Source organism: Talpa occidentalis, unplaced genomic scaffold (assembly GCF_014898055.3).
Source record: "Talpa occidentalis isolate TD23 unplaced genomic scaffold, MPIMG_talOcc4v2.1 talOcc4.11, whole genome shotgun sequence".
Classification (NCBI taxonomy): Eukaryota; Metazoa; Chordata; class Mammalia; order Eulipotyphla; family Talpidae; genus Talpa; species Talpa occidentalis.
In genome coordinates this window covers 74,287,539-74,306,231 of record NW_023601104.1, presented here as the reverse complement: position 1 = coordinate 74,306,231, position 18,693 = coordinate 74,287,539, and the positions used below count along the sequence as shown (strand labels likewise).

General features: G+C 42.7%; 1 protein-coding gene across 1 annotated transcript in view; it reads left to right on the top strand.

The window, feature by feature from the left end:
• The window catches only part of ZFYVE26 (zinc finger FYVE-type containing 26), a 60,727-nt gene that overhangs the window by 14,125 nt on the left and 27,909 nt on the right, over nt 1–18,693 (top strand). The window contains exons 10-22 of the mRNA XM_037503552.1: nt 382–585; nt 2,088–2,699; nt 2,960–3,046; nt 5,018–5,086; nt 5,466–5,611; nt 7,928–8,129; nt 9,262–9,525; nt 12,026–12,145; nt 12,230–12,394; nt 12,890–13,114; nt 14,219–14,321; nt 14,891–15,636; nt 17,698–17,894. Of these exons, the coding sequence (XP_037359449.1) occupies nt 382–585; nt 2,088–2,699; nt 2,960–3,046; nt 5,018–5,086; nt 5,466–5,611; nt 7,928–8,129; nt 9,262–9,525; nt 12,026–12,145; nt 12,230–12,394; nt 12,890–13,114; nt 14,219–14,321; nt 14,891–15,636; nt 17,698–17,894 (3,140 nt within the window). The remainder of the gene's footprint in view (nt 1–381; nt 586–2,087; nt 2,700–2,959; nt 3,047–5,017; nt 5,087–5,465; nt 5,612–7,927; nt 8,130–9,261; nt 9,526–12,025; nt 12,146–12,229; nt 12,395–12,889; nt 13,115–14,218; nt 14,322–14,890; nt 15,637–17,697; nt 17,895–18,693) is intronic.

Sequence of the window (18,693 nt, the reverse complement as noted above, 5' to 3'; positions counted from 1 at the left end):
AACTTTGTTCCCTTTGCACTCATTACTCAGTCTAAACACAAGTTCAGCCTGCCTTTTGGATAATGTCACACTAGGTAGACTAAGCATTTAACTTGTAATCTTTTAAAAAGAGAAAAAAGCAAGTATTTTAAGAAACCTAAATGTCATGAATTTATATGTGTTACTATGAATGGCCAAGGAGGCTGGTGGGGAGGAGGAAATGGGAAGAGCTGAAAGTTGATATTTACTAGAGGAAAAGGCCTACAAGAATGACAGATCAAACTGACAGAAAGTAGAGAGGTGAGAACACATAGGGGACCTAGAAGGGTGGCATCCTTTTGCTTCAGTGCATGCCTGAAAGAACCAGCTCTGAAGTTCTCCCTGTTTCTCTCTACAATTCAGATTCAGCTGATGGCCTGGTCCCTGAGCACCTGAGCCATTGTCAAAACCTGACACTCTACCAGAGCTTCTGTGCCATCAAGTACGCCATCTATGCCCTCTGTGTGAACTTACACCAGCACTCCCAGTGCCAGGAATGCAAAGACAGTCCCTCCCAGGACATGACCACAGCTGCGGAGCCAGCAAGTGACTCTCTTCCCTCTCCAGGTAGCTTGACTTGCCCCCCATCCCAGGCAACAGCCTGCACCAGTGGTAACAGCCTGCACCAGTGTGTTCTCCATGTGAGAACTGTGTGAGGATTGGGGGTGGCAGCCTTCGTTTTATTATGAAATAATTCGTAACCAGAATTAATTTCATCCATGTATCGGTCTCCATGAATCAAAAGGCATATAGAAAGCTATGATTTGCCTAAGCTCTAATGGAGTTTCATCACCTAGTGCAGTATTTTCCAAATGCTTTTTTCTAACTGTATCCACAGTAAAAGTAGCATTTCACATCACACTCCAGTTTGTACCTCAGTGTATAATTTGTAGAGTATACATAAATGTGTATTTGTGTATGTAAGTGATACTTAAACTGAAAGTAAGTTTTAAGAAACAATACTTGCCTTACCAAATGGAGCACATTTTTGATTACTCTTCTGTTCTGTTTCATATTTTTAAATGCCTCCCTCTGAGTTGATTTCATGGGTCATAGCCTAAAGTGTGAAAGATACCAACCTAATGCCCTGTCCTCTCTTATTTTTCTAAATAACTTAGAATTCCTTAACTTCCCTTCTGTGACTAGTGATCAGTTATCATTCCCTTCTAGCTTTGGAATAGACCTGTACCTCTGAGCATGACTATGTTTTGACCAGTGAGTATTTCTTAAGAGATCTAGGTAGCCTGTGATCACCTTTAGTGTCACAATGAATGAAAATAGAAATGAGTAAGAAGTCTCCCTGCTGCCTGCATTCCAGGAGCTGAAATATAGAACTAAAGTGATACTTTAAAAAGCAGAAACAAAATAATGAACATTCAGTAAGCTATACTTTTATTTTTTTAATATTTATATATATGCATGTGTACATATATATAAATAAAACATCATTGTTCATTTTTTTACAGTGTTTGCTTTCTCCTCTCAGGTTTAATTCCTGTAAATCTCCCACCACCACTTCACCTGTGAATCATCACCATAGTCCCTTGTGCTCTTCCCTCCCCTGTTTTGATCCCTCTCTCTCCCAGTCCCCTGCAGAATGTCTCTGATTTATTAGTTGCCTACTATTTTTTGTTTTTTATTATTTTTTTTCCTGATCCCTTATTTTTTCCCCCTATAAGTGAAACCACTTATTTTTCTTTTTCCTTCTGTCTGATTTCACTGAGCATAATCCCTTCCAGCTGCATCCACACTGTTGCAAATGGCATGAGTTTATCTATTTTGATTGCTGAGTAGTATTCCATTGTGTATATATACACCAAATCTTCTTGTTCCAGTTATCTATTTTTGGGCATTTGGGTTGTCTCCATATCTTACCTATTGTAAATAGTTAAGCTGTACTTTTAATTGCAAAATCTGAGAAGATATGGCTGGATAGTCTCCTGTTCTTCTGACTGTAACTGCAATTCCCTTAGTCATTAAAAAACAAATAAAAGTTGTGAGAATGATTGTGAATCTGGCATAGAAAATTTCTAATGCTTTTTTTCTGGCCTCTTGTCTGCATTCTTTAGGTGCTTCAAATCTCTTCGCAACATACCTGGCCAGGTGTCAACAGTATCTACACAGTGTTCCTGACTCTCTATGCCTGGAACTTCTAGAAAATATCTTTTCATTACTTCTTATCACCTCTGCTGATCTTCACCCAGAGCCTCACCTGCCTGAGGACTATGCTGAGGATGATTATGTTGAAGGGAAGAGCCCCTTAGGTTGGAGGTCCCCGTCAGCGAGCCCTCAGCACACAGCACAACCTGAAAGGAAGTCAGAACGAGGTTCCCTAGGAGTCCCCAGGAACCTTGCTTACACAGTTCCAAGCTGTCTGAAAACAGAGCCAAAAGACTCTCACCCTGGAACTCACGGGGACAGCTTTTTGGACCTACAGCATTTCACTAGTGGGTTCAGTGGGTTCCTGGCTGATGAATTTGCAGTGGGAGCCTTCCTTGGGATGCTCCAGGAACAGCTGGAGGAGATCAGCAGCCACACTCCCCCTGAGGCACCCAAACCCTTAGAAGGCCAGAGCTGCTCAGGAAACAGGGATGGGCTACAAATCCGCCTACACCAGTTTGCCAAAGTTCTCTCTGAAACCCAGTGGAGATACAAGGTGGTAACAACCAACCGGAGTTCAGGTGAGAGAAGGGAGCAGAACCAGTTGGTGCACAAAATAAGGAGAGTGAAAAATCTCAGGAATGTGGGCAAGAGCAAGGAGTGTGTGGGAGTCTCCCGTAACTCAATGCACATATCATGATAGCAACCAGTGTCAGAACACTGGGACATTGCTCCATGTCTCAGAGCCCATTCCAGATCTTCCCCTACCTGTTACCGCAGGAGGTGGCTCAAGTCAAAGTTTATTATGCTCCTGTATGACCCATTGGGTTTACTGTTTCAGAAGAGCAGCCTTCCCGAAGATACCGGCCCATTGCAACGCGGCACTCCAGTCTCCGGCGGGGTCGTCGGACAAGAAAGAGTCGGGCAGGTAATCTGAAAATCTCTCCCCCGTGCCTCATTCCTATGCACCGTGCAAGTGGTATATTGCCACTTGTCTAACATTCTTTTAGATAAAACACATATTCCAAACAAATAATAATCTAAGATTGTCCTAGTTCCACTTCCCCAGGGTGACCCTTGCTAGTAGTTTCTTACATATCCTTCTAGAAAATTTCCATATTGTGCAAACATATGTATCCTTCTGTATATACCAATGAGTCATGCTATAGATATTGAGGGTTGCAATTTTCTTTTTTCACTTAATATTCTGCTGAGTATACAAATGTATCCTTAATATTGATAACTTCCTTTCTTCATGTATCATTTTAAAGGTTGCTTAGTATTCCATTATCATACATAGCCTGTTCATGAATATTTAAATTGTTTGCTGTTTTTCATTATTATAAGCAATACTACAGTAAACAACCTACATGTGTCTGTGCATATTTGTGTATATATCTATAGGATAAGACTCTAGCAGTAAAATAGCAAGGTCCTGGGTATGCATATATAGTATAACCAAATTGCCTAAAAGTAGGTATACCACTTTGCATTCCCACCTACTATAAATGAGTGCCTGTTTATATATATATATTCATCAACAATGAGTAGTATCAGCTATTTAAATTTTTGACAATATGATCAATCCAATAATGGGGTGTCACTGTCTAATATTAATTTTAGTCTGATTGATATTGAATGTTTTTCAAATATTTCTTACCTCCACACTTATATTGACCACTTATGTTTTTCTATGAGCTATTTATTTATGTATAAGATCCATACTTTCTATTGTGTTTATCTTTCTTATTGAATTATAAGTACTTTATACATTAACCAAAATATTCTGTTTTTATGTGCTACATTCTAACTTCTGATTTTATAAATTCTTAAGGAGTATAATATAGGAGCATTATATGGTAGTATTAACTTTTTAAGTAATCAAATTTTCATTGTGTGCTGGACTTTCCAATAATTAACATGGAATCTCTAAGAGATTCCCATGTACTAACAATACTAGATATTTTGGGGGAGGAGAATGAGGTATAAACTGAAGTAAAATGAGGACTTTTGGGAATCTGTAATTACCTGCATAGATAGCATACAAAAAAACTTCAATTGCACTGAGACACTGCCAGAAAACAGAAGAAATCTCTTAGAAGGGGAGATCAGCGTAGCTTATAAAGTCAGGGAAAAGGACTTCATGAAAGAGTTGACTCTGAAGAATGAACAGATTAGCTAAGAGGCAACTGAGAAAGTGACCATACTGGGTAGAGTGGAGGATGCCATGAGAGAAATACAGAAAATTTCCAGGCAGACTTACTGAGGCCTTTCAGCTGCTCAATTTAATTGTTCCATATTAAAGACAGAGTTTGTTTACATTTAACCCATCCAGCCCAAGATTGTACAGTCCATCTCTCTCCTGCGCTGTCCATTCTTCCCAAACAGTGAACCAAGGAGACCCTACACTCAGCAGGCATTGGGATGCAGTTTCTCCTCCAGAGCTTTAAATATTGTGGTCTTTGGCAGACCCAGACTGATACTTCAATCTCTTACTCTTTCAAATGCCAGGATACTTTTTCTCTGTCAGAAAATCTTGTGACCCTCCTTTGCACCCTAGTGCTTCATGGTCAACATAGTTGTGAATTTATCTTTTTGGACTCTTGATAGTGCTCAATGAGCAGATGGGGTAGCTGACCCCTAGAAGTGACTTGAAAGCTCCTGAGACCCACAGGTTGGAAAACACTGGGAAAGCTACTGCCCACATGAGCTTTGTGGCCCATTAAGCCCGCCCTTCACATTTGATCTGTAGGGTTTTTTGTTTTGCTGTAGAAGGAACACAAGGTATTTCCATTATACTCTCACTCTAACTGCCCAGATCTTAGCTTACAGGCCAGTTTCTCACTTTCTACACTGTAAGAGACTAGTTGAACTTCTCTCTTCTTCCTGATACCTCCAGATGGCCGAGACAGAGGTTCCAACCCATCCCTGGAAAGTACGAGTAGTGAGCTGAGCACAAGCACTTCAGGTATGGGGTCCCAACCAGTTGCCAACTTCTAGCTGCTTTGCAATGCTTTAGGGTGGCCACATACCGTGGAGCAAAATCCTGGCATGAATAGTTCATGCCTGTGTTTAAGAAGGTTGGTTCTGCAGATGGCCAAATAGGTCTCAGCAAGGAAAAGGGCTGTTTCATTACCAGCTGAGTCACCCATCAGCAGAGAACCAGAAGTGAATACCCCAGGAAGGTAGTTGGTTTGCTCTTCAACTGAGAATAAATCAAGACCCATTTACAGATCTTTTAGAGAAGGATTTTGAGGAGATAAGACTTTGGTGGGAGGTGACAGCAGTACAGTTTTCCCTCAATTTCTATTGCTTCCTTTGTACCCCACATCCTGGTGTCTCCACAGAGGGAAGTCTGAGCACTACGTCAGGGAGGAATGAGCTGGACAGCCAAACCCAGCCCCAAAGCTCATTCATCCCCATGATGTTCTCCCCACCTGAGTCACTGCTGGCATCGTGTATCCTCCGGGGAAACTTCACAGAAGCCCATCAGGTGAGGGGAGCTTTTGTGTAGGAGCCAAAGTGTGAGCACTCTAGGCCATACTTGTCAGAGTAAAGAATGTTAAATCACCTCCTAGCTGGCTGGGACTGACCAGGCACAGATAATTATGCAACCAGGGCTACTCAGCAGCATTTGAGAGGCCACATCCAACAGGAGAAGCAGCCAGGAGGGAGTTTCCATGGGTGAAGGCCCAGTCCTCCTCAAATCTGGGGGAGATTTATGCAGATGGATCCTCGTTTTCCTAACATAAACCGTATTTCAACAAAATACTCAATTACAATCCCACCACTTCAAAACATTGAGATGTCTTTGTTTTTTTCCTTCTAAGCCTTCTCTGAACATGAGTGTTTTCAAATAGTTAAAATTCCTGATGCAGGCAGGTGTTAATAATAAATAGATGCTAGTCCAATATGCAACAGGTATTGGGGGCTAACAAACTGGAACATTCATGTTGTTAGAGAAAGGCACATGGAGTAGGAATCAGACTCACCCTCTCTTCCATATCCTCTTTGGCAAAATTGGAGTTTAATATAATGCCTGCTTGACCTACCTAATGGGAATGTTAAGAGGATTATGTACAAGCAGTGAGAAATATAAGATACCTCTAATGTTGCTTAAATTTAATAACATAAAATCCTACTTGCTACTGTAATTTTTAAATATCCTTGGTATATTTATGACTCTTGTCATAAATTAATGCGTGACCAACATGTAGGTCAGAATTTTTCTTTCATGTAAGCTCATGAAGAACAAATTGAAAAGTCTAGATGATGGGATAATTGTTGTTTCACTTCCTCTAATCATTTTAGAGCCCATACTTTGGTGATAATAATTCTGACCTTTGGTCAGCTGAGGGCCCTCATTACCCTTTTTAATACTCAAATGTAGAGGAAGTCTCTTTTGTGAGCCCCCTGATGCTTTTCCCCTAAATGTCTTTATTTCTTCTTCCTTTCCTAGGGCTCTGATTTTTTTTTTTTTTAACAAAATCATTATTGTTTAAACCTGGTTACAAAATATATTGTGTGTATTGTAAGAAAATACCCAAAAGGATTAACAAGAAAATATACTCTTAACCCTGTTGTGCAGAACCACCAAATATTAAAGTATATTTTTGGCAATAATTGTCCAAGGCATGTATGCCTTTATGCAACCAAGATTGTTTTGAATCTTAAACTTGATAAAGTGCCTTTGGTACATTGTAATGTAAGTGTTTGCCTTGTAACTTATTTTGGTGACCCTGTAACAGTTTGATCAAGTAGCTGCATTGGCCATGACCTGTTCCTCAACATTTAGATTATTTTCAACCTGAATAGTTGTTAACAAATAGTTGTAACAAATATCGCCTTTAGAATTTTGAATTATTTTCTTTAGCCTCTCTGGTGGCGCAGGGGTTAAAGTCTCAGCAATATCAAGCTATCACCAGTCACTGTGGCATGAGTTGGATCCCTGGCCAGGGAGCTAACCCACATGCTGCAGCAGGCCTCTCCTGTCTCACCCGCTGCTCCTCTTGGCGGTGTATTTCAGTAGATTGCCTGTTCTGCTCTCCATTGTATCTCTCGTGAATCCTCCCACCCTCACATACCTCTGGCCTATGCCCCAGTTCTTGCATGCATAAATAAATAAAATAAAGAAAGAATATAAACATTGTTTTCTTTTTTTTTTTAAGATTTATTTATGTATGCATACAAGAGCTGGAGTACAGGCCAGATATGTGGGGGGTGAGAGGATCCACCAGAGACAGAGTGGGGAACAGAACAGGCAGACTGACTGAAACACACTGCTGAGGGGAGCAGCGGGCAAGACAGGAGAGGTCTGCTTTGCCATGTGGGTTGCTTCCTGGCCAGCCAGGGATCAAACTCATGCTACAGAGGCTGCGAATTGCTTCATACTGCGGTGCTCAACCCCCTGCGCCACCAGGGAGGCCCCAGTTCATTCTACCATCACCTTCTGAGGGTTTATTTTTATACTTTGTCGTTGTGATAGATGCAAAATGGTGTTAATGTTACTTAAACTCCCTAGATTATTGGTAAGGGAAAATATTTTTCATCTATGTATTAGTCATATATATTTTACCTTTTAAATGGTCCACATTTATTGTCTATTTTCAACTGGGACTTTGGTGGCTTTCTTGCTTACTTTTATGAGTTATTTCTGTATTTGAGCTCTCCTAATATCCAGTGGTCTTCCAGCCCTAAAAAGTGGGTGTCTTACAGTCATCATCTAACATTTGGCGATATCTCATGTCTCTAGACGTGCCCCAACTCCGTGGGCCCACCACAACGCACTCTCCTTCCTTTCCTGTGACAGGTGGTGTTCACGTTCAACCTGAAGTCGTCACCCAGCTCAGGGGAGCTGATGTTCATGGAGCGCTACCAGGAAGTGATCCAGGAACTGGCCCGTGTGGAGCACAAGATTGAAAATCAGAGCTCAGAGGGGGGCAGCAGCACCATCCGCAGAACAGGCAGTGGCCGCTCAACTCTACAGGCCATTGGCAGTGCTGCAGCAGCAGGTCAGGCTTCCCTTTGCCCACACAGGGGGTAGAGGTAGCCGGGAGGAAGTCTCATCATGAAGGTGAACAGAATCCAGGGCAGAACAGTAGTGACCTTGAGGTACAGCAATGCTGACACATCAGAGTCATTTTCTAGGTGTGCCTAAACCTCCCTGACTCCGTGATCCTCTTCCTGCCACTCAAGCTATTCCTTTAAGCCTGTCTATGTGATTTAAACACAGGTCGTGAATACTGTTCCACCATGTGTTTTGATGACCATGATCTTGGACTTCAGAAAATGGCTAGGAGTTTCTTTTCCTCCCATATAGTTATGCAGGGATAAACCATATTATTTCTTTTCCATAAAGTGAAGAAGACCTATGATCTGGGATTCATAGATCTCAATTCCTATCCTTGGCTGCACTTCCAAAAAAAAAAAATTATACTTTATTCATGCTTGAAAGTGAGATCTTACCCCCATTTCACTTTTCTCACTGATCTGGAATTTATATTAAATTTAAATTTACTGTCTATTTAAAAGAATGTATGCAACTCTTTTTTGTGTTTAATGTAAATGGACTCTTAAAAAAGTACTGTTTTCTACCACTCTTTTTTAGTTTTGTATTTAAGAGCTTTTCCATTTAGCACACACATATTTACTTCCTTCCTTCTTAGCCTACTTTTAAATCCCATTTGAAAGTCCTAATTCCTCTTGACTATTTTGAGTTTCTCTTGGTCTTCCTTCCTGTGCCATTGTTTTGATGCCAAAAGACATAATGATGATGCTAATATGCATAGGTGATCCTGTATAGAAGAATCTCAAACATTTTTTAATTCTTTTTTATTATTAAAGTAATATTGGTTTATAACATGAAGTTTCAGGTGTACTTGATTCTAAATTAGTGTCTGTATTTATTACATTAAGTTCACCCCTGAAAGTCTAATTCATATGTACAATTGACCCCTCTTACCTGCTTTCCCCATCCCCTGCCTCCTTGCCTTCTGGTAACCACTAATAGGTCTTATAGTCTAAAGGTTTATTTTGTTTTGTTTAGTTCCTTTGTCTCAAACATTTTTTATGTAAATTATTTAATTAAAGTGTAATTCAAATCATTTTAACCTTGTGCTTTTTACTCCACTATGGGGTGTCCAGGGATGGTATTTTACTCCATCTCTGATGTGACTGACAAGCTGCTTAGCACCTCTGGAGACCCCATCCCCACACTCCAGGAGGACTTCTGGATAAACGGTACCCTGGTGGAGTCCACTGCTCCCCTGAGAGAGGTTCTGGAAGACCTCAGTCCCCCCGCCATGGCTGCATTTGACCTAGCTTGCTGTCAGTGCCAGCTCTGGAAAACCTGCAAGCAGCTCCTGGAGACGGCCGAACGGCGTCTGAACAACAGCCTTGAGAGCCGGGGTGAGTGTGCCTCTTTAGCACTAGCCCCTCATTCTCAACTAAGGAGCTGGTTTTTGGAGCTGCTTGATAAATTAATTGTATAAGAAGAAATCAGTTGTTGAGGGAGGTGGGACAGGGAGAAGGATTATTCATTCATTTCCTTAGGCCCAATCTGATGACATAAATAGTCTGTTGAGGGTCTTACTTTCTGATTAGATATAGCAATCATTCAGGGAAATTCTTTTCTGGCTTATAGATAAATTCAAGGAAGAAATGTATATTCAAAAATGGTGTAAGTAGAATTTGTGCCTTTAGATTGCATGTCCCCTCCTGTCCTAAGATCTGACACAGTCTTGAGTTTGTAATCCAAGGTAAGAGAAAATGTCATGGATCAGTTACAGAAGGATGGTACCTCAAGGTTAATAATGCCCCAGAATGTATATGTGAAATTCTTACAGGAATCAAATATATGAAGGTGGAAAACATGAAAACAGAAGTAGGCAAAATTCTACCCCCACCTATCCTTGATCTACACACTGAATGTTAGTGAGGGAGGAAAAAGAATGTCCTCTCACCTACTAAAGATAGAGCTTCCATATGATCCAGCAATTCCACTCCTAGGTATTTACCCAAATGACACAGAAACATTAATTCCAAAGGGCACCTGCATCCCTACGTTTATAGCAGCACTATTTACAATAGCTAAGCTTTGGAAACAACCCAAATGCCCAAAAATAGATGACTGGATCAAGAGGATGTGGTACATATAAGCAATGGAATATTACTCAGCAATCAAAAAAGATAAACACATGCAGTTTGCAGCAACATGGATGGAGCTAGAAGGGATCATGCTCAGCCAAGTAAGTCAGAAAAAGAAAAATACCAGATGGTCTCACTCATAGCAGGAATTTAGAAAACCTAAATAAGGGACCAGGAAAAAGACTAATTAATACAAAGTAAAAGTCAAAATTAACAAGCAACTATAAATCAGAGACACACTACCAGGTGGGGAGGGGCAGGGAGAGGAAGGATTAGGGTCAAAATAAAGGGGGATGCAATTGTATGGGGAACATAACCAAAATGAAAATGCATACATTGTGCAAAGATGAAAAATGATGTAAAAATTATATAAAGTAAAATATTTTAAAAGATTGATGAAAGAGAAAAAAAATAAAAACTCAAATATGAACAGAAAAAAAAAAAAAAGAATGTTCTCTCGTGATGGCAAGGAGTGATGACTATTTGTGAAATGACAAGTCACCCCCAGGCTCAATGATTCACTATGAGGACTCAGCACTTAGCAAGTAGTCATACTCCCAATCTAAGATCTATTCCAGCAAGGATACAGAGCAAAATTGGTAAAGTCTGGAGGAAACCAGACACAAGCTTCCAAGAGTCCTCTCCTTGTGGAGTCACACAGCACATGCTTAATTCCTCCAGCAATGAGTTGTGATGACACGAGTGAAGTGTTGTCTACAGGGTAGCTCATTAGAGATCAAGTGCCCCAGGTCTTCTCAGACCTTCAGTGTCTTATAAACTTGAGCCAAAGAATCAAGTGAGATGTAAGTGCCAGATTCCTACTGGAGTCCACCGAGCAAACATTGCATGACATTCAGTCTGGTTGAAGTGAGTAGGATGAGCTAGCAGTTTCTAGCTATACCTGCCCAGTGTGGACCAAAATTATAGTCTCCAAGAAAGAAAGCAAGCAGGTTTCCACCATCAGCCACATTGCACAAATAATTTAGGCCCACTGAGCCATTCTCATCATTTAGGGACAGTTTTATATCAATATAGAAACCACTTACCATTCAGATTTGCAGATACCAGCCAAGAACCAATCTTAAAAATGGTTTTTCTAGATAGCAGTTGTGGGCCTACTATGTTAATTCTTTTTTGCACATCTCTCTGAATCACTTTTGAGCTATTAGTTAAAAAGTCTTTTAATGTTCACATAATCCTTCTAAGAAAGTATACCTTAACATGCACAATACTGTTTTTATTGACCAATTCCCCGTCCCTCATCTAGTACTTAGGAGATAATACTCAAACATTAGTTGGTTGAAATGGTTTTATGTCAATCAAGTCGGAATTAATTTAGCACCTACTGTGTTTACAGATTATCCCAAGTATATGGGGGTATAGGAGAAGTATAGAAGTAATCTGTCCACAAGTCTATTATCTGGTTAGGGAGTCAAAATACCATTTAAAGCAATTAGAGAAGGCAGGTATGAGCCCAGCTCAAGTCATCCAAGGCAAATCCATAAGAAGTGCTTGGGACAACAGTTTCATAAGAGTTTCAAAAATTCAGGGTCTGCAGCTGTTGATAGCAGAGGAATTTGCTGGAATAGCCCTCGGACCTCAAGCATGGATAAGCCAGGTATTCTGGTCATCACCCACATTGGCACAGCATACATTTCCTCCAAGTTACCGCAAAACTATCACAACTTTCTTGGAAAGTTTTATCAGTCTTTGAAAGCCCCTTATTTTTATCTGCATCCCATCTTTCTTCATCTGTTTCCAGGTCAACGGCTAGACCATCTTCTTGTCAAATCTGATGGCATTCGAGGTTTCCCAGTTGTTCTTCAGCAAATCACTAAGATTCTCAATTATCCACTTACATCAGTCGGGCAAACTAAATCAGGTGAGTTGCTTTCTTCCTTTTGTTTCTCTTGGAGTCTGAAGGTTAGCTCAGTTTTCACTTTTCCCTCTCATTTGCTTTCCCTAGAGGGTGTAGAAGAAAAAGGAGGGTGTCCTCCACGCTGCAGCATTGCTGAGCTTCTTCAGATGTGCTGGCCCAGCCTAACTGAAGATTGTGTTACCAGCCAAACGACCCTCTCTCAGCAGCTTGATCAGGTCCTGCAGTCACTGAGAGAGGCGCTAGAGTGGCAAGGTATGGTATGGACTCACTGCATGGGAGTAGGTAAGAGCTGAGCCAGGAAGAGAACTAGGACACCAGAATGGGCTCCACCTATGCTCTAGGTAGTCAGGGCATGCCTGAGAACTAATTCCACCTGTCTCCCTTCCTCTCCAGTGAAGGGGTGCCTAACTCTCCCTTAGTTGATACATGTTGAGAAATGTATCCAGAAGGTACTCCTTAACCCTTCCCTAAAAGATGGCTGTGCTCTTCACAAAGTTTTCCACCCCAGAAACAGAAATAGTATTATCCACCCTGATTTCTTCTAACACAGAGCCTTTCTGACTTTGAGAATCACTTGTACAGTCAACCACATTGGGATTGTATGGCTGCCCTTTGAGTGAGTACCTAGGCTATAGGATGCCCCCTGCAGTGTGCAGAGGCCAGCTCACATATTATTTTGGACAATGACCCAAAGCTGGGTGTACAGACTAAAGCTGACATCACTTCTTTTGCTGGAACTCCTCTCAGAACCCCGGAGTACTCCACTCTCCTCCCTGGTAGAGCAAGTGGCCCAGAAAGCTCCAGAAGCAGAGACCCACCCAGTATATGTCCAGACTCAGCTCCTCCAAAAGAACCTGGGCAGAGAGACTACATGGGCAGTAGGCAGCGGGCAGACGGACTACATGGGCACCTTCTTCAGTTACTGCAGCACCCTGGCTGCTGTTCTCCTCCGCAGTTTGAGCTCGGAGCATGGTAAGTAGCCGGCAAAAGGAATGGGAATCATGATTGGCCTTTGAGGGTGTGAGGCAAGGAAGAGGAATGATACTTGATTAAGAGGTTCTAAGGACTCTACATGTGTAAGGGCCTCCTCTCTTTTTTATCAATCTTTTTTTTTATTTTATTTATTATTTATGCATACAAGAGCTGAGTTGTAGGTCAGAGGTGCAGGGGACTGAGAGGATTCCCCAGAGACACAGTGGGGAGCAGAACAGGCAGATCTACCAAAACATACTGTTGAGGGGAGCAGCGGGTCAGACAGGCGAGGTCTGCTGCACCATGTGGGCCAGCTCCCTGGCTGGGGATCGAACTCGTGCCACAGTGGCTGCTGACAGCTTCATAGTGCTGAGACTTGACTCCTTGTGCCACCAGTGAGGGCCTCCTCTCTTATTTGTCTTTTTTCTTCATCTGTTTCTCCCCAATGGGACTGCTCAGTAAATTGTGATTGAGCAGAGGAATTAAGTCTGATATAAGGGCCAGATTCCTACTAGAGTCCACAGAGCAGATGTAGCATGACATTCAGTCTGGTTGAAGCAAGTAGGATGAGCTAGCAGCTTGTAGCCAGACCTGCTCTCAGACATCTTTCTGTGGTTGGAAGTCTTTTTTTTTTTTTATTTATTTATGCATACAAGAGCTGGGGTACAGGCCAGAGATGTGAGGGGGTGAGAGGACCCACCAGAGACAGAGTGGGGAACAGAACAGGCAGACTAACTGAAATACACTGCTGAGGGGAGCAGCGAGCGAGACAGGAGAGGTCTGCTTCTCCATGTGGGTTGCTCCCTGGCCAGCCGGGGATCAAACTCATGCTGCAGAGGCTGCAGACTGCTTCATGGTGTGGTGCTTAACCCCTTGCGCCACCAGGGAGGCCCTGTGGTTGGAAGTCTTTAGAGCAATGGTAAGGTATGGATGAACTTGCAGTCAGGGACTTGTGGAAAATACTTATTACATAGAAAACATCCACAAAAGTGCTGTGAATGTAGTCTTTATTTTGACACTGTATTTTTTTATTGATACTGGAAAATGGGTTGAACTGTTGGCAGTAAGTGATATAAACAAAGGTCACTATTTTTACTTTTTCAGATCACGCAAAGGTCAAGGTAGGAAATCCCTTTGTTCTTCTGCAACAGAGTCCTTCCCAACTGGTGTCTCACCTCCTGCTTGAGAGACAAGTCCCCCCAGACAGGTAGGAGTCAAGCGTGGGCCTCCCTAATGTTTTATCACGGAAAGCAAGGGTCAGGGCTGTGCTTAGATTCAGTACAGAGTGGGAATTTCTTGCAGACTTTTTCTGTAATTTGCATGTGCTCTTCTATAGCTACATTAAATTCAACATGCATCATTTCTTGCTTTCTCATTTCTACCTCTAATGATTATATTGCAAGTTTAAAATTAAGGGGTGAATCATCTCTTAAGAATAAGAAAAAATCCAAAAATTTGATAACACATTAATTGACTAGGCTGTAGGAAAACAAGCCTTCTCCTAGACTGCTGGTAGAATATAAATCAGTACAGCCTTGTGAGAAGGCAATTTATCAATATGTCTTTCTATAAAGAGAGATGAACAGATGGCCCCATGTTATTAACTAAAACAGCAGCAAGGTGCAGAGCACTATGTCTAATAGGCTACCTTTGGTGTAAGAGAAAATGCAAGAGACTGCACTTGTATTTACTTGAATAAACATAAAGAAATGCTGAGATTGGGTCATGGGGCCAATGCATTCAGACTTTACATGCCCCCTATTTCTCTCCCTCCAGGGTGGCAGCCCTTCTGACCCAAGAGGGGCTGAGTCTAAGTGTGCCACAGGTCATCGTCAACTGCTGCTGTGCGCCCCTGGCCCTCTGCTCTTCCCAGCAAAACCAGCAGACATCATCCCTTCTGACCCACCTGGGCACCCTGGCCCAGCGGCACACCTCCCACTGCCTGGAGGACCTCCCTCTTTCTACACCGACCTCGCCAAATCCAACTGAGAATCCCACATTGGAGAAAAAGCCTCTCTCTTCCTCAAGGGATTCATCACCCCCAGCCCTCACCTCCTCTGCCCTGTCCTTTCTTAAGTCCTGCTCGAAGCTTCTGGCTACAGTAGCCTGTCTGAGGGCTTCCCGAGGAGCGAAGGTCACCAAGCCCAGCTTGTCATGGAAAGAACTTCGTGGCCACAGGGAGGTAACTCTGAATGCAGAGCAGATAGCCCAGGAGTGTGAGCACCTTCTGGAACAGTTCCCCAGGCTTGAGGCCGCTCTCCTTGCTGCCTGGGAACCCCTACGAGGGCCCTCTGAGCAAGGACAAAGTCTGGCACGGAGTCTCTGTGGCCGGTCCTGTCTCTCTACTGTCCTTCTGGGCCTGCATTCTCCCAATGCCCTGGATGTGCTCACCGAGGCCTTCGAGGAAGCCCTAGTGGCCAAAGATTGGCCCCGGGCCCTTCAGCTCACTGAAGTGTATGGACGAGACGTGGATGACTTGAGCAACGTAAAGGATGCCATCCTGAGCTGCGCTGCAGCATGTGGTGAGCACAGAGCCTCCCCTCCCCCTCTTACAGCGGTAATAATGTAGCATTCACTAATGGCACAGTGCTTTTGACCCTCACATCACTCTAGAGATGGGGGCCACCATAATCTCATGATATTGAGAGGAGATGGAGGCTCAGGGAAGAGGAAACTTGCCCAGAATAGCAAGTGGTATAGTGGGGCTTAGAACTCAACTCAGCTAACTTTAGAACATGTGCTCATAAACATTCTCAACCCTGCATGTCACAATCACTGTAAAATGCTATAATCTATAATTATCTGGCCCCCAACCCCATAGACCAGGATGGGTCTCAGACAAGTGTTTTGTTTTTTTTTTAAAGACTTACTTATGCATGCAGATGTGTAGATGTTGGGGGGGGGGGGGTGAGAGAATCACCAGAGACAGAGCAGGGAGCAGAACAGGCAGATCTACTGAAATACACTGCTGAGGGGAGCAGCAGGTGAGACAGGAGAGGTCTGCTGCGCCATGTGGGTTAGCTCCCTGGCTGGGGATGGAACTCATGCTTCAGTGGCTGCCGATAGCTTCATAGTGCTGAGATTTAACCCCTTGCACCACCAGGGAGGACCAAGTATTTATTGAAAAAGAGGAATCAGCAAGATATTTCCTGTAATGGGCTTTGTAAGTCTTACAGTCTCCATTGCAACTACTCATCTCTGCCAGTACAGCATGAAAGCAGCCATAGCTGATACATTAAAAAAATAAGCATAGCTATAGCCTGAAAAAACTTAACCTATAAAAAACAGACTGTGTGCCTGTTTGACAACCTCTGTTTTAAAAGCTCAAATTTAAATTGTAACCAGCCTGAGAGCAATGACCTGCAGCATCCCACTAGGGGGAGCAGGAGGCAGGCATGCTCTCAAGGGAATGACTTCTAGTAGCAGGTGTTGGCTTCCTTGTTGGAAAGAGAAAATCCCTCCTTGAGAAGGTGGAGAAATCCACTGACTGGCTGACTGTGCAGAGTGTGTTTTTTAGCTTTGTGAAATGGGTGTGGGACACAGATCTGCTAAGTAATGATGACAGAGGATATCAAGGGAGTAAAACTAGTTTAACTGTAATAACTTTTTTTTGTATTTATTTATGCATACAAGAACTGGGGTACAGGTCAGAGGTACAGGGGGTGAGAGGATTCACCAGAGACAGAGTGGGGAACAGAACAGGCAGATTGACTGAAATACACTGCTGAGGGGAGCAGCAGGTGAGTTAGGAGAGGTCTGCTGCGCCATGTGGTTCACTTCCCTGACCAGGGATCAAACTCATGCTGCAGTGGCTGTGGGCAGCTTCACAGTCTTGAGACTCAACTCCTTGCACCACCAGGGAGGCCTACCGTAATACTTACATCTGACACAGATGGTAATCGCAGGGAAAACAAGAACTGGGGTAAGAGACTGTAAGACTAGCCACTAGCCAGTTGAGTCTGAAACTGTGCCCTGTGGGCCACATGCCAAAACTTAGCTCCAGCTGGTCTTCTGTCTTGTCTTCCTTCCTTCCTTCCTTTCTTACTTCATTTTCTTTCTCTCATTTCTCCTTCCCTTCTGTCCCTTCTGATTCAAAATCTCATGACTATGATCAATTTTGCATAGAGAAACATAACAATTGTGTCATTGATGGTTTCAAGTGGAGAAATTTGTTAAAATCAGGTGTATTTTAAGGATCCTTCACACTCCTATTTTATGAAAGTGAACAAGCCCTTCTCTTAAGAAGTAAGCTGGGCCTTCCTGGTGGTACAAGGAGTTCAGTCTCAGCAATATCAAGCTATCAGCAGCCACTGCCGATTCCTGTCCAGGTAGCTGACCCACCTGATACAGCAGACCTCTCTTGTATCACCCACTGCTCCCCTCAGCAGTGTATTTCAGTATATCCACCTGTTCTGCTCCCTACTCTGTCTCTAGTGAATCCTCTCACCCCCCATACCTCTGGCCTACATTCCTGTTCTTATATGAATAAATAAAAATAAATCTTTTTTAAAAAAAAGTAAGCTGAACTCTTGAGTTCTCCCAGTGCCAGTCTTGCAATCTCTGGGCATCTTTTTGTCTTGTAGATAAAGAAGGTTGGCAATACCTCTTTCCTGTGAAGGATGCATCTTTGAGAAGTAGGTTGACCCTACAGTTTGTGGACAGGTGGCCCCTGGAGTCGTGCCTGGAGATCCTGGCCTACTGCATCTCAGACACAGCTGTGCAAGATGGACTGAAGTGTGAGCTACAGAGAAAGCTGGCAGAGCTGCGGGTATATCAGAAGGTATGGGCCTGCCTCCAAGAGAAAGGACAGAGACTTCTCACCATATTACAAGCCTACCATGTTTTCATGTGATTGTTGATCTTTAAGAAATAGAAAATCAGGTCTTGCTTTTGCTCTGTTTCTGGTTTCTCTTCTTATTGGAACAAGGAGAAGACTCTAACAGGTTCCTATTTTACTTACTCCTGTAACTTTAAAAACATACATATATATAGAGAGAGAGAGAAAGAGAGAGAGAGAGAGCAAGAATGAAAACAATGACAAAATCATATTGGAATGATGCTTTATAGTCCACAAAGGCTTTTTCACATGAGTGTTGTGTGTGCTTTATGACTATTGTGTATCTTTTTTTTTTTTAATATTTATTTATTTATACAAGCACTGGGTACAGTCAGAAGCACGGGAAGGTGAGAGAATTCACCAGAGCCAGAGCCAGAGCAGAGAGTAGAACAGCCAGAGTGATGAAGTACACTGCTGAGGGGAGCATTGGGCGGCAGGAGAGGTCTGTGCGCCATATGGGACCCTCGCCCGGCAGCCAGGGATTGAATCGGTGCTGCAGAGGCTGTGGGCAGCTTCACAACCCAGCGCTCAACCGCTGCACCACCAAGGAGGCGCTAGTGTATATCTATTAAAGAGACACACTAGTTTTATATTTCAGCTAAATTTCAAGAGCAATTTTGCAAAGAATGTATGAATGTGGCAATTAAAAAAGTGGAAAATTCTTGTGAGATATGTTATTTTTAAGAGCAAACAGCTCAGGGAGATAGATTTAGGTGGTGCACTTATATAACAAGTATATAAT